At 36.3% G+C, this 23,919-nt stretch overlaps 1 protein-coding gene and 2 long non-coding RNA genes across 3 annotated transcripts; all 3 read left to right on the top strand.

Moving 5' to 3' along the window:
* Positions 1-9,952: 9,952 nt before the first annotated feature.
* LOC118481895 lies at positions 9,953-12,012 on the top strand. Its single transcript, XR_004866268.1, has 3 exons — positions 9,953-10,090; positions 10,755-10,843; positions 11,229-12,012. It is a non-coding gene; the product is annotated as an uncharacterized LOC118481895 (long non-coding RNA).
* Positions 12,013-13,378: 1,366 nt separating this feature from the next.
* On the top strand, positions 13,379-15,996 carry LOC110874423. The gene is made up of 3 exons (XR_002555938.1): positions 13,379-13,506; positions 14,314-14,398; positions 15,786-15,996. It is a non-coding gene; the product is annotated as an uncharacterized LOC110874423 (long non-coding RNA).
* Positions 15,997-18,492: 2,496 nt separating this feature from the next.
* LOC110875898 (3-ketoacyl-CoA synthase 9) lies at positions 18,493-20,914 on the top strand. The gene is made up of 2 exons (XM_022124093.2): positions 18,493-19,359; positions 20,122-20,914. The coding sequence occupies exons 1-2, from the start codon at positions 18,530-18,532 to the stop codon at positions 20,825-20,827; spliced, it is 1,536 nt and encodes a 511-aa protein (XP_021979785.1). The 5' UTR covers positions 18,493-18,529; the 3' UTR covers positions 20,828-20,914.
* The last annotated feature ends 3,005 nt before the right edge of the window (positions 20,915-23,919 follow it).

Genomic DNA, 23,919 nt, shown 5'->3' with positions numbered 1-23,919 from the left:
AGGACACAATTTGGCATAAGTCAAAATGGGTCAAATAAAGCAAGAAACGACTTTTAAGCAAGATGAATTCAAAGAGTAAATCGGAATAGGTTAAAGGGATGAAATGGTAATTAAATACCATCTCATAATTATAATTGGTCGTTTCGACTAGGGGAAGGTTCATTTGAGAAGAAAATTTTATTGAGAAGAAAAAGAATAAAAGGGTACAATTGTAAAACATTAAATATTTTTTTTCTCATCTCATTTATTATTATGTTTGACTAATTAATTAGTCATTAAGACTATAATCCTTCACACTAAATATTTTTGCCTACACACATCAAAAGTTATCCTACACATTTCGAAATTTATCCTACACATATTGAAATTTATCCTACACAACTCGTAATTTATCCTACACGCCTCGTATTCATCCTACACTATAAATGAATTTTTATTTTTAGTTTTTGTGAAAAATATATATCTTAAAAATAAGTTACAAATTTAATATAGTTAGTTATTAAAGATGAAACTACCAATTAATGATGTATGTAAGTTTACTAATATACCCTTAGAGTTACATTAAGTACAAATATTAAATGAAGTCTAATAAAACATTTCTATTGGTTGAAATTTCTTCTTTTTTCTTCTTACAAAGAATTTCTTCTCATTTGAACCCTCCACTACTAAACGGGTCAAATGGTGTTGTTAACACCATTTGACAATAATATCTTATGATCGAGTATTGAGTTTTGTAATCGCAGGAATTTAACCCATGGTTCGCGTTGAAATTAATAGCAAAAGGTATGTAAATGGGTCAATCCCATGACTCGAGCCAGGTACGCATAGTTAAGTTGCTAGTTAAACATGCAAATATGGGTCAAATAATTAGCGAGAGTCCTTCGTCGTAAATGAGGGACTAAAAATGACCAAAACGCCCATGATTTGTAAATCAGGCAAATGACCCTTAGAGGTCGTTTAGATACTAGTATTATGATTATGCAACTCTTAGATATATGTAAGAGTTATAGGTATAAACCTTGAGAGTCAAATGCCTAAGAACGGGTCAATTACGTAGAATGACTATCCAAAGAGTAAAATTAAGGATAACGGTCCGTTATGTTAAATCCACTACAAAATAGTTGTGGTGGAATATAAGAGGCGATTTAAAAATGGAAATACGAAGTGTAGAAAGAGAAATGCGAGTTTGATGCTTAAATGCGTGAAAACTTCTAAACGGGTCAAAATAAAGTAGGTGGTAAAATGTTGGCTTGAGTGTAATAAAGAAAAACGTAAACCGGGTAACGGGAGCGTAAACTATATGAATAATGGATCTGGATAATGGATCATAGCTTAGATATGTTAAGTAACGAACCCCGAGTGATTAAAATGAGTTTGGATAGCTTTGATTGTAAATTGGGTGAAAAATAAATGTGCAGAGTTGACACGGCCGGGTGAAGGGGCTATGAAAAATACATGTTTAGCTGACATGGCCGGGTGAACATTTGACACGGCCGGGTGAAGGGGCTGAAAAAAAAATAATTTCTTGTGTTCAATTATTTTGTTCAAATGCTTTGATTTCTAATCATTTGAATGAAATTGTATGATAGGTAATGATGCACTTTAGACCTCGGAGGATGATCAAGCCAGGTCAAGAACGGAACACACAATCTAACGAAGCTTCCGCTACTTTAATAGTTTCTTTTGTTACTAAACTTATGAAAAACTATTATAATAATCTTTTGGATGTTTAAACTTTTCTAATTATCATTGAAGGTTTTTTTAACTCTATGTAAACGTCGTTTCATCGATATTTTGAAAAACGGCGTTTAAAATACACTATATATATATATATATATATATATATGTATTATATGAAATATTCAATTAATGTAAGGGTTTTACATTAATTCCTAGAAAACTAGTTCCATTTTGTTACTAGTGTTAACAAATTGAATGAGTGTTACAAGTTAGTAATCAGAGCTCAAGGTTAAAAGAATAAAGTGTTCGGTTCGAGGCTTGATCGCAAATCCGGTAAGTACATGTATATTTACGGTTAACATGATTAAAGTGTTGTGAACAACACATAAGGTTATCGTGTAATACACGTTACCTCAATTAAATGAAAAATATAGTTGACGAAATTACGCGCGTTGACGTATATAGTAGAAAAGCCTTGTATTATAATACGGACAATTATTGAAGTTGACATTACTAACTTTTGTGAATGTTTTAATTGAAGGACACTCGCATCTGAAGATGACGAGAGTTGAACGAATTGCGGATATGATGATGGAACGGTCCGAGGTATGACAAGAAGAGCATACTCATCAAGGACCTAAATCGCGTAACGATCGCAAATAAGTAATGGCAAGGAAAGCCCGTTAGGGTAAGCATTTACCAGGTGCACGTTTAAATTATTGCATGAATAGAAATATGCAACAAATACGTAGAAACTGACGGTTGCATATGCAGATTGAAAACTTGGAAAAACCTGAATAGAATACCTATCTAGAATATTGTTTCCAAGAGAAATAAATAGAGGTGTTACTTACATGGGGCGTGATGTGAAAGTTATGAAAAGGCCATGTATGTCATGTGTTGATCGCCTACTCTGGCCAAGTAGGTAGTGAACACATGATACCATCAACTTTTTATGATGGACATGCTTACACCCGATGTAGTAAGGACGGTGTGAGTGGGACAAAAAAAAATAGTCAAATGAATCAAATGAGCAAAATATTTGATAATAATGTAAACGCACTGTCACACCCCAACCGATGGCGGAAACATCGGGATGAGACGAACAAATTGTTCAAAACAACATAACACTAATTGTGACAATATGAATTAAATCATTTTATTAAAACTAGAGAATAATACCTTGTTTCAAATAGTAAACATAGATTCAAACATTGTTTAATTGCTAAAATGGGTATCTAAAGCCATCCTAGCTTGTTTCTTGAGTCTTGTACTAATCAACATTGGTCTCCTTGCGATTTCTTGTAATAACGCACGAGTAAAGATGAAGAACTTCCAAAAGAATGAACCAGAGCGATTAACCGAACAAGATGATCCGTAACGAGTTCTGACATAAATTTCGGCATGATTCCGGTTCCGGCGTGCTCGGTTCGCGTCATCTTCTTCATTACAAACGTGAACGAACCGAAACACGTCGCGTTGTGAACTCCGATGTGCCGTGATCTCGTAATGTCTTCCCGAGCTCCGGCGAGTTTGCTAATCCGGCGAGAGAGTAAAACAGTGAGAGATATTAGAAAGTGTGAGAGGGTGCCGAACAGTGAAGAAGCTTTGGTTTTTATAGAGTCCGAAAACGCGTTTCGTAAATTAGGAAGATCTTGGTGATTTGCGGAAATTGGTCGAACAAATAAGGGAACCTGTTAATGACAGGATGTCATGCTGTCAATCTTCGAACGAAACATGGAAACGAATTGGTCAAAGCGCGTTTACAGTTTGGCGGGAATTGATTTAAAAATGGAATTCGCGTAATTTATGTATATGAATTAATTGATTGAGGTATTAAACAGCGATGACGGTAGCCCGGTCAGTTAAGGCGCGTGTGTGGGGTTTGAGTGATCCAAGTTCGAGCCTGGGCATAAGCCCTTTTTTGATGTCTTAATTTCCTTTTTAAGTTTCAATATTTTCAGTTTGGCCCCTGATGTTTCGTTATGTGACTAACTGAATTAACTGACTTTATTAACTTTATTCATTAATTTAACAAACTAGGTTACTTTCATAACCTAAATTCTAATTTGAAATCTAACGAGACTAACTGAATTTTTATAAAAGAATAATATTAACTAATTTAATTTAAATAAATAACCATAAATTAATGATATCTTTCAACGATTATTTATTTCGCGAAAATTTTCCGAGGTTTAACGTTTAGGATTCATCTTTTTAAAACGGGTCGAATTTTGAAACGGGTCGATTTTGACGGGGGTTACAGTCTCCCCTACTTTAGGAGATTTCGTCCTCGAAATCTAAGAGGAAAACTTTTGAAAAGATGACATCTAAAGATTTAAAAGAGAGAATAGATGAGACTTGATCGTAAGGAAATTGTTTTTCATGAATGTGTCGCATAGCATATAATGTTTCAAATAGTTTCACATAGCATAATTATGAATTTCACGTAGTGTCACATGTAAAATGAAAGCATCATAAATTTAGTTTGTTCACAAGAGATTATTATTATTTGTTTTAGATTGCGAAGATAGTGTGTAACGTGCCTTCAAGCTTGAAATGGAAGTAACGTTCAATTATAAAGTTTAATTGATAATGAAAAAGAGTTGGCAACTACCTCCGAGGTAAGGAAATCACCCCTAGCTCATTGGTGAAGTTGAAAATTGAGGGGAGCTAATCATCAAGGGAAGGAAATCACTCCTATCTGGATGATAAGCTTCCATTTTTGGGAATATGAGTGGATTAAATCTTATGGTGATATTTTGAATTCATAGATATAGATTGTGTATGAAAAGGATTAGTATGATATGTTTATGTATGTATGTGGCTCGTGTAGGGAGAATTACTAGAGTATTGTGCATCTTTCGTCACCAGAGTGAACGAGGCCGTAAAGTTATATTGTGCGCCCCTCGACACCGAGGTGACCGAGGTCGTAAAGTATAATGTGCGCCCCTCGACACCGAGGTGACCGAGGTCGTAAATGTGCGTCCCTCGACACGGAAGTGACCGAGGTCGTAAATGTGCGTCCCTCGACACCGAAGTGACCGAGGTCGTAAATTTGCGTCCCTCGACACCGAAGTGACCGAGGTCGTAAATGTGCGTCCCTCGAAACCCAAAGTGACCGAGGTCGTAAATGTTTAATGTGCGTCCCTCGACACCGAAGCGACCGAGGTCGTAAATGTTTAATGTGCGTCCCTCGACACCGAAGTGACCGAGGTCGTAAATGTTTAATGTGCGTCCCTCGACACTAAAGCGACCGAGGTCGTAAATGTTTAATGTGCGTCCCTCGACACCGAAGTGACCGAGGTCGTAAATGTTTAATATGCGTCCCTCAACACCGAAGTAAATGTGCGTCCCTCGACACCGAAGTGACCGAGGTCGTAAATGTTTAATGTGCGTCCCTCGACACCGAAGTGACCGAGGTCGTAAATGTTTAATGTGCGTCCCTCGACACCGAAGTGACCGAGGTCGTAAATGTTTAATGTGCGTCCCTCGACACCGAAGTGACCGAGGTCGTAAATTTGCGTCCCTCGACACCGAAGTGACCGAGGTCGTAAATGTGCGTCCCTCGACACCGAAGTGACCGAGGTCGTAAATGTTAAATCATATAGATTTAGAGATATAACATAAAAGAGATTCAATGCAAATGTGGATCGTCACGGAACGTAACATAAGACTATTCCAAAGGGAGTCGAAGTCCTTTTCAAATTAAGGAAACATGCTTTGGCCTAATAGACAAATACTCTCATCGAGAAGCGACTAACGATATTTGTCCTTCCAGTTACTACACGTCCTTAATCGATTGGGAAAATCGAAACTTTGGCGAGATTGAAAATCGAAGAGTGAGACTAGTTAACAAGATGCGAGTTTCACCTCTAACTTGATAACATCGTACCCTAACGTGGTTGGTACTTATCAAAAGATAAGGGTCCACTAGAGTATGAAATGGAAATTCCCTTCAAGATTTGGATATCACTCCTAACTTGAGGGTAGATTTCGTGCAAAAATTAAAGTATAGCTGAGTGAAAGTCATCACCAAATGTGGGAATCACCCCTATTTTGGTGAGTCATTTCGATTGTGTTATAAGAGTGTCTTCAAAGCCTACAAGTGTATTGTGTTAGCCTTAGGAAAGGTATGTATATTAAGAGTCCAAGAGAATAGAGAGAAGCAAAGAAGATAGAAAGGAAGTTGTTTTAAGCAACACATAGTGAATAAGCTCTTAAACTATAGACTAGGCAAGACATTCCTAATTCCCTATAGTTATGGCTCTGATAACAATCTGGTATCAGAGTACTCCTACTATAGGCTAGTAAGGCAATCCTACCTAATTCCCTATAGTTATGGCTCTGATACCAATCTGTCACACCCCAACCGATGGCGGAAACATCGGGATGAGACGAACAAATTGTTCAAAACAACATAACACTAATTGTGACAATATGAATTAAATCATTTTTATAAAACTAGAGAATAATACATTGTTTCAAATAGTAAACATAGATTCAAACATTGTTTAATTGCTAAAATGGGTATCTAAAGCCATCCTAGCTTGTTTCTTGAGTCTTGTACTAATCAACATTGGTCGCGTTGCGATTTCTTGTAATAACGCATGAGTAAAGATGAAGAACTTCCAAAAGAATGAACCAGAGCGATTAACCGAACAAGATGATCAGTAACGAGTTCTGACGTAAATTTCGGCATGATTCCAGTTCCGGCGTGCTCGGTTCGCGTCATCTTATTCATTACAAACGTGAACGAACCGAAACACGTCGCGTTGTGAACTTCGATGTGCCGAGATCTCGTAATGTCTTCCCGAGCTCCGGCGAGTTTGCTAATCCGGCGAGAGAGTAAAACAGTGAGAGATATTAGAAAGTGTGAGAGGGTGCCGAACAGTGAAGAAGCTTTATTTTTTATAGAGTCCGAAAACGCGTTTCGTAAATTAGGAAGATCTTGGTGATTTGCGGAAATTGGTCGAACAAATAAGGGAACCTGTTAATGACCGGATGTCATGCTGTCAATCTTCGAACGAAACATGGAAACGAATTGGTCAAAGCGCGTTTACAGTTTGGCGGGAATTGATTTAAAAATGGAATTCGCGTAATTTATGTATATGAATTAATTGATTGAAATATTAAACAGCGAGGACGGTAGCCCGGTCGGTTAAGGCGTGTGTGTGGGGTTTGAGTGATCCAAGTTCGAGCCTGGGCATAAGCCCTTTTTTGATGCCTTAATTTCCTTTTTAAGTTTCAATATTTTCAGTTTGGCCCCTGATGTTTCGTTGTGTGACTAACTGAGTTAACTGACTTTATTAACTTTATTCATTAATTTAACAAACTAGGTTACTTTCATAACCTAAATTCTAATTTGAAATCTAATGAGACTAACTGAATTTTTATAAAAGAATAATATTAACTAATTTAATTTACATAAATAACCATAAATTAATGATATCTTTCAACGATTATTTATTTCGCGAAAATTTTCCGAGGTTTAACGTTTAGGATTCGTCTTTTTAAAACGGGTCGAATTTTGAAACGGGTCGATTTTGACGGGGGTTACACGCACAGCCGGGTGACGAAAACGTATTACATTAGGATAATGAGCCCGAGTGAAGGGACAAAGATTAATGTAAAACGATTACGATATGCATTGGGAGGGGGTGTACTTACACTCGAACACGGAAAATTCAAACATGTAAAATGATTAAGATATGCATTGGGAGGGGGTGTACTTACACTCGAACCCGGAGAATCCAAACATCTAAATGATTAAGATATGCATTGGGAGGGAGTGTACTTACACTCGAACCCGGAGAATGCAAATATGTAAAACGATTAAGATATGCATTGGGAGGGGGTGTACTTACACTCGAACCCGGAGAATCCAAACATGTAAAATGATTTAGATATGCATTGGGAGGGGGTGTACTTACACTCGAACCCGGAGAATGCAAATACGTAAAATGATTAAGCTATGCATCGGGAGGGGGTGTACTTACACTCGAACCCGGAGAATGCAAATATGTATCTTAACGGGCCGTTTTTGTAAAACGTCAAACTTGAGGACAAAGTCGGAATATAAAAGTGAAGTGAAGTCTTAATGTATACCGGTAGGGTTGCAATACCAACGACTTCGATAAAACACCCGGTTGATGGGAAAGGATTTAAACACATGCGTAGACCGAGAAACGGGAACTCGGATGGAAAGTTAAAAGACTCGGGTTTTCGAGTCAAGACTAAAAGACGACAAGATGATGTAAATAGAAATTTTGATAAATTATGTTCAACTACTTTAAAGTTGAATGGGTCGAACAAAGAATGAAGTTCGACATCCATAATGATAAAATTTCACATGAATAAGTCAAACGGGTTGAATATAATATAATACCGGATGGCATGAGTAAGCGCAAGCTGGATAACGGTAGTGTTAAATGCAAAAGAATAATGAGCCCGACAATGGGACATAATGAAATACAAATATATGTAAACTGGATAATGGCGAGCATAAGATGAACCGACGCATAAATGACGTGAGAGGTCATAAAGTCGGAAAATTTGTCCGAAAGAAAACAAATGTAGCCTTAGACTACGGTCAAGGTCAAAGGAAATACCAGGCGAAAATAAATGTTTTTGAACATAAAAAGGGTGCCTTAACGCCATATACATATATAAATGTATATACCTTCGAATAAAGACTTGAATAAAAGATGGTCTACGGGATTATCATAACCTACGAAATTATAAATGAGGCTAAGGTCTACGGGACCAAAAAGACCTTCGAGCCCCAAATAGAAAGAAACAAATTGTTAGGGTCTCACTTTAATAAGGTAAAAAGGTGAAAATATAAAGAAATAACCTACAAGGCTAAGCGAAAGAACCTACAGATCAATAGTATAAAACCAGGAAACTCATTGTAACTTCCCGCGTAAAATAATAACGGGAGATAAAGTTCGTATAAAAGCGATGGGTTTCGCTAAGTTAATTAAATGGGTTCAAAGCGAAGAGATTATGAAAGGTCTGGTTGACAAAAGTGAAAAATTTCACTAAAACATTTAAACGGGCAAAAATGACAAAAGAATTCACAATTATTTAAATTGTGTTACGTCACAAAAGTGGATGAAGTCATTACCGAAATGACAACAGAAGGGGATAAATCCTTAGACGAAAATTCCTTGGAAATGACATGAGTTCAAGAGAAAAGCGTTAAACTAAAATTCAGTATTAGTGAGAAACAACGCTTTAACAAATACGAATATAATGAAACGAAGTCGGAAAATGATTAATATCAAGGAATATGGATCTTAACACCGGTAGGTGCAAAGCGATACATTCGAAGGAAAGATTTCCGATAATAAAAGTCGACATAAACTTAAACAAAATGTGATGTAAACACGGTCACAAAAAGTGATTTAGAATACAATCAAGTCGTAACGTGAGTTACGAGATATGAAAATCAGAAAACACATAAAAGGCCGGGTTGGCAATAAGATATACTGAATGACGGGGAATAAAGTGACGACGACTAATCAGTCTGGCCGGTAAAGCCTATCAAAGTCGGAGTAGTGTTATGACTTATATAAAACGCCTGTTGAAATAAGATTAGCTTGAAGTAAGCAAGATGAAAATAAATACAACCGAGTGATCAAATGACAACTCGGCCAAATAAGTGACTAAAATAAGAAAAACAAGCTGAAGGTAATGGCCTACGATGCCTTACACGTGGAAGGCGTATACGTCATACGTTTTAAAACCAAAACACATTAACATACTTCCCTGGTAAGAGTATTATGTGAGAGCAATGCTCAAGTGATCACCGAAACTAAGGTTCGGATGATCTAAACTAATAAAGAATGTGAGAAGGTTTTGGGGACGAAACCTCTTTAAGGGGGTAGACTTGTAACACCCCGAAAATGGGTTTGGTAATCAAACCACGTTAACACTAAAAGACGGGTAAAGTACCGTTAGTGGTAAAATTTACCCGGTAAATATTAGGAATAACCTAATATTAAATAAAAAGGAAATAAAAGTTTTTGAGAAAACAAAGTATATAAAAGGCCTGAGTTAAAGGGACTTAAAAAATAAACAAGATAAAATAACTAGGAAATAAATAACCTAGTTAATCACAAGTTTTGTAATTATGTGAAACTTTGGTTAAAACATGTTATATGCAACATGGGTAAAGTATATGGGCCAATTGTAGCAAACTTGAAACAAGATTTTGTTAAATAAAAATACCAAACACCAAAACACACACTTTGAGTGTATGTTCTAGTCGAACTCTCCAGAGAATCCAGGGGCTCTCAACTTCAAACCCTAGCTTTGCTCAAATCGATCAAATTGGAAGGCCAAATCAGTACCAAATCGAAATCCAAGCTTATATTAGTGATCACCTAAGTGAAGGGATCACGAGGTATGTTAAATTTTGTCTTTTGATTACATCTTGAAATTTTGATGAACATTAGAAATCGAAATCTGAGCTTGATTTATGAATGCTTAGATGAAATTAGTAAGGAAAACAAGTCTAGGAGTAAACCCTAGTAAAAACTTGTTGAATTAGTGTTTAAATCATGAAGTTCATGATTATCCATTATAGGTGTTTAATGGGTTTTGTAGAAATATAATGAACACTAGAACATTGATAATAAATTGGGTGTTATTTGATTCCTATGAAGTAAGTCTAGGTGTTGTTATGCATGCTAGACATAGAGACTTGTGAATGATGTTGAAACTTGGCAAATAACTAGTTGAGAAACTTGATTTATGAGAGTATGAAAATCATGCCCACAAGGTGTTTGCTAAAATGTCTAAACGAACACTAATATGTTGAAATTTTGAAAGAAACGTGTAATTGAATAATATGACAAATTATGCGAAGTATGAACCGATAAGGGTTCAAAGCATAAAGTTAATCTAGACTTAATTTTGTAAATCATGTGATCAAAAGTAGTTAATTTTTGATAAGTTGAATTAATAAATAATAAGGTCGAACGGTAGTTTCGACATAGAAAATACGTAAGGTGGAATAGTCATAATTATTAATGACTAATCTAACCACCTTTGAATGATGACGATAGTTTTGACACTTAACGAGCAAGGTGGAGGCTTGGGAAGAAACGGGTCAAACGAATCAAGAAGGAAAAGAAAAGCGTAGCTCGGATACGAGGTAAGTTAAGCTCACGCCTTTTTATTCTTACTACCAAATACTTATAATGCACGTTGGAATAAGTGGGAATGGCAAGAAACCATAAGTTATGGTAAAAAGGGCAAAAACGGTAGAATGGTAATCCAGACATGGGTTAACGAATAAATAAAAATGATTTGAAAGGACACAATTTGGCATAAGTCAAAATGGGCCAAGCAAAGCAAGAAACGACTTTTAAGCAAGATGAATTCAAAGAGTAAATCGGAAAAGGTTAAAGGGATGAAATGGTAATTAAATACCATCTCATAATTATAATTGGTCGTTTCGACTAAACGGGTCAAATGGTGTTGTTAACACCATTTGACAATAATATCTTATGATCGAGTATTGAGTTTTGTAATCGCAGGAATTTAATCCATGGTTTGCGTTGCTATTGATTAGAAATTAATAGCAAAAGGTATGTAAATGGGTCAATCCCATGACTCGAGCCAGGTACGCATAGTTAAGTTGCTAGTTAAACATGCAAATATGGGTCAAATAATTAGCGAGAGTCCTTCGTCGTAAATAGGGACTAAAAATGACCAAAACGCCATGATTTGTAAATCGGGCAAATGACCCTCAGAGGTCGTTTAGATACTAGTATTATGATTATGCAACTCTTAGATATATTTAAGAGTTGTAAGTATAAACCTTGAGAGTCAAATGCCTAAGAACGGGTCAATTACGTAGCATGACTATCCAAAGGATAAAATTAAGGATAACGGTCCGTTATGTTAAATCCACTACAAAATAGTTGTGGTGGAATATAAGAGGCTATTTAAAAATGGAAATACGAAGTGTACAAAGAGAAATGCGAGTTTGATGCTTAAATGCATGAAAACTTCTAAACGGGTCAAAATAAAGTAGGTGGTAAAATGTTGGCTTAAGTGTAATAAAGAAAAACGTAAACCGGGTAACGGGAGCGTAAACTATATGAATAATGGATCCGGGTAATGGATCATAACTTAGATATGTTAAGAAACGAACCCTGAACGATTAAAATAAGTTTGGATAGCTTTGGATGTAAATTGGGTGAAAAATAAATGTGCAGAGTTGACACGGCCGGGTGAACATTTGGCACGGCCGGGTGAAGGGGCTGTGAAAAATACATGTTTAGCTGACACGGCCGGGTGAACATTTGACACGGCCGGGTGAAGGGGCTGAAAAAAAAAATAATTTCTTGTGTTCAATTATTTTGTTCAAATGCTTTGATTTCTAATCATTTGAATGAAATTGTATGATAGGTAACGATGCACTTTAGACCTCGGAGGATGATCAAGCCATGTCAAGAACCGAACACACAATCTAACGAAGCTTCGCTACTTTAATAATTCTTTTGTTACTAAACTTATGAAAAACTATTATAATAATCTTTTGGATGTTTAAACTTTTGTAATTATCGTTGAAGGTTTTTTTTAACTTTATGTAAACGTCGTTTCATCGATATTTTGAAAAACGGCATTTAAAATACACTATATATATTATATGAAATATTCAATTAATGTAAGGGTTTTACATTAATTCCTAGAAAACTAGTTCCATTTTGTTACTAGTGTTAACAAATTGAATGAGTGTTACAAGTTGGTAATCAGAGCTCAAGGTTAAAAGAATAAAGTGTTTCGATTCGAGGCTTGATTGCAAATCCGGTAAGTACATGTATATTAACGGTTAACATGATTAAAGTGTTGTGAACAACACGTAGGGTTATCGTGTAATACACATTACCTCAATTAAATGAAAAATATAGTTGACGAAATTACGCGCGTTGACGTATATAGTAGAAAAGCCTTGTATTATAATACGGGCAATTATTGAGGTTGACATTACTAACTTTTGTGAATGTTTTAATTGAAGGACACTCGCGTCTGAAGATGATGAGAGTTGAACGAATTGCGGATATGATGATGGAACGGTCCGAGTTATGACAAGAAAAGCATACTCATCAAGGACCTAAATCGCGTAACGATCGCAAATAAGTAATGGCAAGGAAAGCCCGTTAGGGTAAGCATTTACTAGGTGCACGTTTAAATTATTGCATGAATAGAAATATGCAACAAATACGTAGAAGGTTTTGTGGTGCACGTTTAAACTTTTGTAATTATCGTTGAAGGTTTTTTTTAACTCTATGTAAACGTCGTTTCATCGATATTTTAAAAAACGGCGATTAAAATACACTATATATATATATATATATATATATTATATGAAATATTCAATTAATGTAAGGGTTTTACATTAATTCCTAGAAAACTAGTTCCATTTTGTTACTAGTGTTAACAAATTGAATGAGTGTTACAATAAGAATAAGAATGTGACTATAAATGTTCGGTTATTTTATAGAAGAATAACTAGAAGTGCTAACTTAGTTAGGATACAAGTGATCTATTGGCTTATGATAAACAATAGCCAATTAGAGTTAAATGCTTAAGCTATAGGGACCAAAATGGGACTTCTTGAAAGATGATGTTATTAAAGGAAAACAAAACCAAAACACACACACAAAGTGTGTGTTCTGGATCAAGTAGAAGAAGGCTCCAAGGAGCCAAACCCTAGTTCCTCAAATAACATCAAATTGAAGGGCTATTTAGGGCTCAAATTCAGGAAGGAACTTGAATTAACGGTCACCTACACAAGGAGATCATAAGGTATGTTTTAAAACTTAGATTGGTGATCTTGAATAAAATGGGTTATGTAGTAATTCACAAATTTTTATGATTTGAATCATCATGTAGATGGTTAATTATGTTTAATTTTGCTCATTAGAATGATTTGAAGTGAAACCCACTTGATGTAGGTTTATGATGAAATTTGATGATCATGAAGGTGGAAAGAATTGATGTAACATCGAAGTATCAATTATGTATTAGAGTAAATTGATAAATGAACTTGATTTAGAATGAAAGTTATGCAAAATTTGTGAAATTTGATGATTATGACATGAACTAGTGATATTATGCATAAAATACTTATACTATGTGCATGGAAAGTAGTATGCACACCAAGTGTATGATGAAATGTCTAAGCGAAGTTAGGAGGTGAAATTATGTGAAACGGCTTGACGTATATAGTGTCGTTCGTATAGCTTATTAGAATGTTATGGATATATATGTGTGTGTGTGTATATATATATATATAATGATAAGCCGAAAGCTCATATGACGAATTATTGACTTCTGAAAGTCAACTATTCATAAGAAGCATGATTGGATTTGTTGTTGAAAAGTTAGGATTATAAAAAGAAGTACGATATATGTTATGTCAATATGTGTTTTATGGAATGCCATGGTGAATTACGTGAGTTTAAAAGGATATGAATTTTTGGTTATATGCCTTATGCTAGTTAAAAGTCACTAATGAAAGTCAAAAATGTGAAATATACAATTGGTATGATCTTTAACATGGACAATTGTGAAGGCTAATGAGAATGTGATTTCGGTGACTTGAAAGTATAGGAACCATGTCAACATGGACACGAGCACGAAAGGACAATGGGTCAAGGGCAATTACGGGAGCTATGCATGAACTCGGACGCACGAGGTAAGTGAATTCTAGAATCACTTCTCATGTTATTTAAGTAAAGTTAGGAACTAGTTATATCAACATGATAATTGAATTCAAGTAAGGTTTTACAAATATGGTTGTGGTGAATGATAGTTAGATGTGATAATGTGGACATAAGATGTAAGGAAAGGAAAGCAAGATTTAAGTTTAAAGTGCTTGAATCCTTTAGCGGGTTACAATACGTTTACACGTAGAAATTGATAATGGGCGCATAAACTTCATGATTAAAGCCCGGGTATTAGGGGATACTCATGGTTATGAAGTTAGTACGAAATTGATAGTAATCACACAAGTTTGTGGATTAAAACATGAGTGGGTCGAATAAGTGAAAGCAGGTATATAAAGCCGAGAGCTTTAAGTTAATATTTTCCTTAAACCGGATGTTGGATTTCAAGTTCATATGATAGAATGTGAATTTTCAAGCATGTAGAAAGAAACGAGAGGTTAAACGGGTAATTGGTTTAAAAGTTACGCAAGTTTTAGCGTTTTCGGACGACGAAACGGATCTGCAGAAAAATGGCAAAATTAGGGGCCGTCGCCGACGCCCCGTGCATTTTCAGTTTTTGTCCGACGCCCTAATGCACTATCTACGCGAAGTGACCCAACGCGAGGTATCGCACGGTCATGCACTTGGGCCGCACGGTCGTGCGTTTCCGAGTAAATCAATGCACTGGCTTGTGCATTGCCAGCGCTCCCGACGTCGTAGGTACTGCACGGTCGTGCGGTTGGGATGCACGGCCATGTGTCAGTTGCAAGTTCAATCAAATGTGCAGAATTCATCCGAATCAGTCCTGTAACTTATAAGGAGTCCCAAAATGTATTCTAAACTCATTGTAGAGTGTTTATGAGATGCGATGAGCGTGTACGCAAGTATAAAACGAAACGAAATAAATCTAGAGGCATTTGTAAGTATAAGTATGGATTTACTTACTCGATTGGTAAAGGGAATCCATAGGCAAACGTGGCTAGGAATGTATGTATGTGAGTAGTTATGTATGTATGTATGGATGCAGGTATGTATGTATGCAGGTATGTATGTAAGTACGTAGGTGAAGACGTAATCATGTATGTACATAAGTAGTTACGTACATAACTATGTATGTACGTAGTTATGTACGTATTGTATACATGGTTTCAACACATTTAAGTATTGACGTTATTAACAGTGTGCCTTGAGAATGAAATGTAATGCAGGTACATTATTGAAGTCTCACCGAGGATTAGACACCCAGATGGAATGATTAAATATGGAAAGTTAACGGGATGGAAAGTATATGTGGATAGAACGTAACGAGACTACATGATTATGAATCTTGTTGTATATAATGTATGCTAATGTTGCGAATGTATGTGGTGGGTGCAGGTTGTACGAATCACAGATTATCATCACGAGGAGTAGCGATCAAGTCAAGAGCAAGGATTGTACGGAAAGTGCGGTCACATAGTTAAAATTTTGTATTGCCTTGAAGTCTTAAATTGAGTTCTAACGTTGTGATTTCTTTTTATAAAACGTTTGACAATTTGTAACTCGAACCTTCATGTAAGTAATGTCGTTACCAAAGAAATAAATTTTAAGGCTCATAATTCCGATGCGTCGTTTTAAGGTTAAACATGTTAGGGTGTTACACTAATGTATAAATACGAATGTAATGGGAATGATACCAAACATTTATTAAAACACCATAATAAATGTTGGTGGTGGTGGGTTCCACAAAGATTGTTGGGGGCTGATTGGGTGAGAGGTTTGGGTGAGACTCATTTAAATTTAAATTTTTAGTTTTTTTAATGGTTAGATATTTAACTTATTTACACAACTAGTCCCTGAAATGTGAAATGACAATAATACCCTGATGTGCAAGTCACATGACCAGATTTAACAGAAAAATCTAACTGGGTTAGGGCTAAAGGACATAACGTGCAAGCTTTTAAAACATTAAGTACAAGACTCGTCAATTTAAAAGATAAAGGACACCGCCTGAAATTCACTATAAAGATAAAGGACAAACTTTGAAATTCATTCTTAAAACTTATCATGCCTACCGGTATTTGTTTCTAATGGCCCATCTTGTTTACTATTATAGCTGTGGCCTAGATAGTTGTTTGTTGTCTTGTACGGTTGAAAATAACATCTTGTGATGTTTATTATCTGAAGAGTTAAATGCTTGGTTGGTCCCTATGGTTTGCAAAAAAAATCATACTTGGTCCTAGTGGTTTACTAGTTACACGTGTGGTCACAAAAGTTGTCAAAAATGAACTCGGTTGGTCCCCTGACATAACCTCTGTTAAATTTCTCAGTTAACTATGTGTGAAATGACTATATTACCCCTGAACAATTAAAAGAAATAGAAAATATATAAAGAAGATGGCCCACTACTCATCTTCTTCAATCTCTCTGTCTAAAAAAAACTCTAACACCATCACCTCCTCCATCTTCACAACCCACCACAACCTGCAACTACCTCCACCACCACCATATTCTTCTTCCTCCTCTTTTTCAGTCCAGTCTTCTCTCTCTCTACCTCCCAGCTGATCTCATTGAAAAAAACTCGAATTGAAACCAACGAAAATCGATTGTAAACTGTTCAAAACTGATAATTTCGAACTGAAACTCAATTTGAAATCAGTGATAAACTGTTTGAAATCTTCAAAATATATAGAACTCGAACTAAAAATCACCGAATATCAATGAATTATATCGAAACTTTGTCAAAATTTATCAAAATTTCAACCAAAACTCAACTGATCCTTAAGCGAAATTGATGAATAATTGTCTGAAAAGTTCAAACGACACACCGAAACTCGGAGTCGCGACACAGGTGATTCTATAATTCCCAGATGGCGAGATATGGAGGTTGTACCGATTTACAAAGCGAGGGTAGTTTTTTGATGGTCCGATGCAGTGTCGTCTAAGGTTGCCGTTCATTCTCCAACCATGACGGTTAGGAGGCTGGGGTTCAAATCAAATTTGACAGTGAGGTTTGGGGTTTGATTTCTGCGGTACTAGAACTGAGTGACAACATGGGTGACTTTGGGTGGTTCCGAGTCATGGCAGCGGCGACAAGGTTGAGACAGTTTGAGTTCATCCCGAAAAATAAGGTGACACAGCGGCGGTAGAGGTGGTGGTTGTGGGTTGACAGTGGAATTGGAGGTGGAGGTGATGGTGGGTTTCAGGTGGAGGTGGATTTTATAGAAAGGGGGGGGGGTGTGGTTGGATGTTAGGTGTTGGTGGTAGAGGTATATATATATTTTTTTTATTTCTTTTAATTGTTCAAGGGACGAGTGTAATTAGTAAACCACTAGAACCAAGTATAAAATATTTGCAAATCACTTGTACCAACCAAGCATTTAACTCTTATCGTTTTCATTCCTACACCTAGGGGTGCAAACGAGCCGAGCCGAGCCCGAGCTCGACCAGGCTCGAGCTCGAGCTCGTTTAACATATGAAAGCTCGAGCTCGAGCTCAGCTCGATTCGAGCTTTATTTCTGAAGCTCGAGCTCGGCTCAAAGGTAATTTTTCAAGCTCGAGCTCGGCTCGGGCTCGACTCGTTTAGTATTTTTTAATTAATTTATATTAATTATAATTATTATTATACATATAATTTAGTTATTGTTTTATATTTATATAAATAGTAATTTTTATTATATAAATATATGTTTAATATATTAATAAAAAATATATAAATAAAAAGCTCGATTAGGCTCGCGAGCCGGCTCGAGCTCGATAAGCGAAGCTCGGGCTCGGGCTCGTTTACTAAACGAGCTTGTTTTTTGGCTCGGGCTCGAGCTCGAGCTCGTTTAAGCTCGGCTCGTTCAACTTTTTTTTCGAGCCGAGCTCAAGTAGCTCGCGAGTAGCTCGGCTCGTTTGCACCCCTACCTACACCAATCTCCAGAACCGGGTTCAAAGCAGCACCATTTCCGAAAAAAAAAACTCATTCCTGCTCCAAGTTTATATACAAAAATTTAATAATAAGATAAATAAAAGCAAACTTTTAAATATTAACTACTCCTAGTAAATCCTACTCTATATAAACCCTTTCACCTCTTCACACATCCTCAATACCTATCATTCTTCTTCTACTCCAAACCACTTCATTCAACAAACCACCAATGGCCACCACTTCCCACCACCACTCCGCCGATCACGGCGGCGCCACCATACAAACTCCACCACCACCACTTCCCAATTTCCTCAATAGTGTCAAACTAAAATACGTCAAACTAGGATACCACTACCTCATGTCCCATTTCCTCATCCTTTCTCTCCTCCCTCTCATCACCATCACCACCCTCCACCTCTCTCGGCTAACCCTCGACGACGTCGAAAACCTCTACATCCACCTCCAATACAACCTCATCACCTTCACCGCCTTATCCGGCCTCATCGCACTCGCATCAACCGCATATCTCATGTCCCGACCCCGAACCATTTTCCTTGTGGACTACTCTTGCTACCGCGCCCCAGACCACCTAACCGTCCAATTCGACCGCTTCATGGCGCGCTCTAAACAATACGGCGAGTTCAACGAATCCGCCCTGGACTTCCAACGGAAGATCCTGGAGCGGTCTGGGCTCGGCGAGGAGACTTATCTCCCCGCCGCGCTACATAAATTACCGCCAGCACCGTCTATGGCTGCAGCGAGACAAGAAGCGGAGGATGTTATGTTTGGAGCGTTGGAAAATCTGTTTAAGGTTACGAGAATAAGTGGGAAAGATGTTGGGATTTTGGTGGTGAATTGTAGTCTATTTAATCCGACTCCTTCTTTGTGTTCGATGATTGTGAATAAGTATAAACTGAGGGGGAATATTAAGACGTTTAATCTTGGTGGAATGGGGTGTAGTGCTGGGGTGGTTGCGATTGATCTTGCTAAAGATATGTTGCAAGTGCACCGGAATTGTTATGCGGTTGTTGTTAGTATGGAGAACATTACTCAGAACTGGTAATCACAACTAACAAATTAATATATGTTAAGACAATTTAAAGACACTCTTTTACTTATTTTATCATAAGTGTATATAAATTTGATATAGATTTTTTGATATACTAAATAAAGAGTGTATATATATAATAGGCTCATTTAGTTTCATGAACCCGTTCAAGTTCGATAAGTGAAACTTAGGCTCGGGCTCATTTGTTATAAAACTTATTTATTGACGCAAACTTTGGCTTGAGGCAGTTTTTAAGCTTAGCTTGATTCGAGCTTTTATATTGTGTTCCCAAGTTTTATTTAAAAAAGAAAAAGAAAGGATTTGGAAGGACGTAAGAAAAAATCGTGTTCTTAAGGTTTTTTAAAGAATGAAATATAGAGAAATAAAAGGAAAAGTGATGTTTATTTCATTTATTTTAAATCCTTTTAAATTGGATAAAATCTTTACTTTTCTTTTCATTTTCTTCAAACTCGGGAACACGATAGTTAATTAAATATTTTCTTCTCACTCCTTTTTTTCTCTTCTTAGTTCATTTTCTTTTCTTTTCTTTCGTTTATTAAACTCAGGAACACAATGTTAGACAAACAATCTCGAGTAGTATATGAGTGGTTTGGCTCGTTTACATCCTTGAAGACAATTTATGATTTTACTAATTATGAAATTTCAAATAATCTTGCAAATCATTTTGAGATTTATTGTCATTTTTGACACGTCTATCACACTGCACTAATTCGTGTATGATTTTATTAATTGGGTTATTTGTCTCTCATCAGGTACTTTGGAAACAGGAAATCAATGCTTATCCCTAACTGCCTATTCCGAGTCGGGGGTGCGGCTATCCTATTATCAAACAAGCCCAGCGATAAACGCCGGGCCAAATACAAGCTCCTTCACACCGTCCGAACCCATTGTGGTTCGGACGACACCGCATACAAGTGCGTCTACCAACAACAAGACGAAACTGGAAAAGTCGGCGTCTCACTTTCCAAAGACCTAATGGCAATCGCGGGGGGCGCATTAAAAGCCAACATCACCACCCTAGGCCCGCTCGTGCTTCCGATAAGCGAACAACTTTTATTCTTCGCCTCCCTAATCATGCGAAAAATAACCGACTCGAAAACAAAACCCTACATTCCCGATTTCAAGCTTGCGTTCGACCACTTCTGCATTCATGCAGGCGGGCGGGCCGTGATTGACGAGCTGGAGAAGAACTTACAGTTGTCCGAGGAACATGTCGAGCCGTCAAGGATGACGTTATATAGGTTTGGGAATACATCATCGAGCTCGATTTGGTATGAGTTGGCTTACACGGAGGCTAAAGGGCGCGTTAAGAAAGGTAACCGCGTTTGGCAAATAGCTTTCGGTAGTGGCTTCAAGTGTAACAGCGCTGTTTGGGAAGCCGTTCGAGCCGTGAAGCCGTCCGAGAGTAATCCGTGGGCTGATTGCATACATAAGTTCCCGATTGAAATAAGTGTTTGATTATTAAATTTCTAAGAATAATATATCTACATTTATATAAAATATTTATGTGTGTATATATTTATGAAAGGAAAAGAGACAAATAGTCGCAGCTTTTTTACGTTTGAAAAATGTTGTGTTTGTAAATAATTAAGTGTGTTATAGTGTTATGTATGATCTTTTATAACGTTTGAAAAATGTTGTGTTCGTAAATAATAAAGTGTGTTATGGTGTTATGTATGATCTTTTATAATAAATTGTTATTTTTAATAATTATATATTTGAATTTGGCCTTATCAACCCACAAAGATTTTGGGGTGATTAATTTTATACGGTTACTAAGAATAGTTAACCTCGAGTTCAAGTTGTAATAATTAATTACTCTAGTGGTATAATGTCCGTTCTCTTCTCTTTTACAATTATGAGATTATGGGTTTAAATTCTTATAAGTGTAAAGTAAGGAGAGAATAAAAGTAATGTTTTAAAATTCAGTTTTTATACCGTACTGGATTTAGCTTAAAAACAGTTTAACTGGGTGTATCGAACGGTTTAACCGGGTGTACCGGACGGTTTAACTGGTTCTACCGAATGGTTCAACTAGTATAACCAGACGGTTTGAACCGGTTTTTAAAACACTGAATAAAAGTGTTAAAGAACTAGTGTTTTATACTTCACGCGTTGCGGGAGCGTAGGTCGGAAAACCGTGCTAAGTAGTAATCAAACACCGACCAAAACCCAAAAAAGCGTAAGCAAAGTTATACTGCAACGTGACATCAAACGTAGGCAAAGAAAAATGTGAACTTATGTCGTGAGCTGGTGTACAATATAGACGAACTCAATTTTACAGTGAGAAGGCTTTAACTTAAAGACAAAATTTACAGAGCTAAATAAATCTGAGGGGCTGAAAATGTAAACCATAATAAAAGAAAAAAATAATAACTACAAAAAAAGATCATATTCACTACATCCACCAATCCTATTCACTTTGTGGTGCAAAAATTGATGAAAATTAAAAAGATAACCTTTTTTTTAACCTTTTGATAATCTATACTATCTATTAAGGGAGCTTAGATGATGACCTAGATTTGCCTACGTGTCAACCATTCAGCTATGCCACATAGTCCAAGGTGATGTCATAAATCCGATATATATATATAAATCTATAAATCTAAACAATATAATAATAATATATAATTCAAACTATAATTTCAAAATATGGCTCCTGTTTCAAATTTCAAAATATGGCTCCAGTTTCAAAACTTCAAAATTCAAACCATTTATTCAATACCCCTCAGTTCTTCCTCTCTCTTCACTCTCTTCCATCATTCTCTCTCTTATATCCTCAGTTCTCCCTCTCTCTCTTACATGGAGTTGCAGATTCGAGTTACATGTATCAGATCCGTTCAATACCCCTCTCTATCTTATCTCCTCTTCGGTTCTTCCTCTAGAATCTTCCTAGAGGAGAACTTTCTTGGAGGAGAATGGTTGAAGAAGCTGGCGATGATGAAGACAGTTCACAAGGGCACCGTGAATCTGTGAGTTAATACACCCCTCGAAATCTTCAGTTTGAGTGGATTCGCTCAGGTTTTATTCCAGGTAATGTGTTCCGACTTAGTTTAACACAACTAATACGAATCCATTGTTGTACGTCTTCATCTATCTACATTTTGGGAATTAGGGTTTCCATGTGGAGATGAAACGCATGATTGGTGGCTGGATCTCATAAAAGGAATGAGTTGTTGACAATAAGACATGAATCTGATGGAAAGGTATGTGTTTCTGTTTTTCACTAATACCCTTTTTTGATTTAGAACTTGATTTTCAGTGATGCTTATCTAGATCTAAGTCTGTTATTAGTGTGCAGAAGTTAGAATTACAACAGTTGGGTTCTTTTTTAACCTATATTTGTTGATTTTGTTCAGATCTTGGTGTTTTTGCTTTTCGGCTCCATTCTTGACTACCGGATGAAGAAATGAGTAAGATATTGATATTGTATTATTGAAAATGTAGTGTGTGTGTTTTAAATTATCGATAACATGGTAAAGTTTGGTGGTTAATTTGTCACATTTTCATTTTCAGCTCTAACAAGAGATGATTTTGAGGCTGTGAACAAAGTTTTGTTTGAAGCTATAGGCTTCAGAAGGTTACCTGTTGTAGATTCAAACATTTTCTACTTGCATTCTGTTTAATCCTTCAAATATTGCAATGGTATACCTTCTCTTAACTTTTCTTAATAATATAGATTGCTTTGATTGTATCTTGAATGATTCAAGTTGAATCGAGTTATTGTACACAAAGATTGCAAGTGTTGTTGTGTTGAGAACTTATGATCCACTTATGCCTACAGTTAAGTATTTTGATGTTGCTGCTTTATTAAGTAATAAATTAAATATTTTGTCTAAAATGAAAGCAATAATGTTTGAAATTTTGTCTTTGAAATTTTGCATACAAGGTGCTCGATGAAATGCGGCAGCCAGAGCCAGTGCAGGAGATGGAACCAGGGTGGCATAGAAGAGACGAAAAGTGATTGCTATTTATTTTCTCTGTAAAAATCGAGAGCTTCAACGGGTGGCATCGAAGTTGCTCTCACGTCACCAGAAGGTCTTTTTTAAGATGTAGTCATAATACAAATTATTTTGCTTCAATGTAGTCATGGTCTTGCAAGAGATTAACTTTTTTCCCGTAATAACAGTTGCATTGATTTGTAGTTGTTGTTTCATTAAGTCACAATCTCTCAGTGGCGGCGATAAATGTGAACCACAGCTATTGAATGAAACGAATGAATGTGAACCGGTCATCCTCGCCATCGTTGCGACTCTTCCAATGCTTATGGTTCATCTTCTTCGATTCAGATTCGTCATTATCCACCCACCTTCTTCTTTTCCTTATCAGGTGCTTCACTGTAACGCATGAAAATTTCCTAAATCGTTATAAAAGTTAAAATCTTGCATTGAGATTTAGTATATAATTTAAACTTGAGATTTAAAATAAGTTAAGGTGAGTTTCTCTAATATATATTAAAAAAATAGTTAATGTGTGTGCATATATATATATATATATATATATATATATATATATATATATATATATATATATATATATATATATAGTCT

The sequence above is a fragment of the Helianthus annuus genome, chromosome 9, assembly GCF_002127325.2.
Source record: "Helianthus annuus cultivar XRQ/B chromosome 9, HanXRQr2.0-SUNRISE, whole genome shotgun sequence".
NCBI classification, from domain to species: domain Eukaryota; kingdom Viridiplantae; phylum Streptophyta; class Magnoliopsida; order Asterales; family Asteraceae; genus Helianthus; species Helianthus annuus.
Note: the sequence above shows the minus strand (reverse complement) of the source record. Positions and strands in the feature narration are given on the sequence as shown.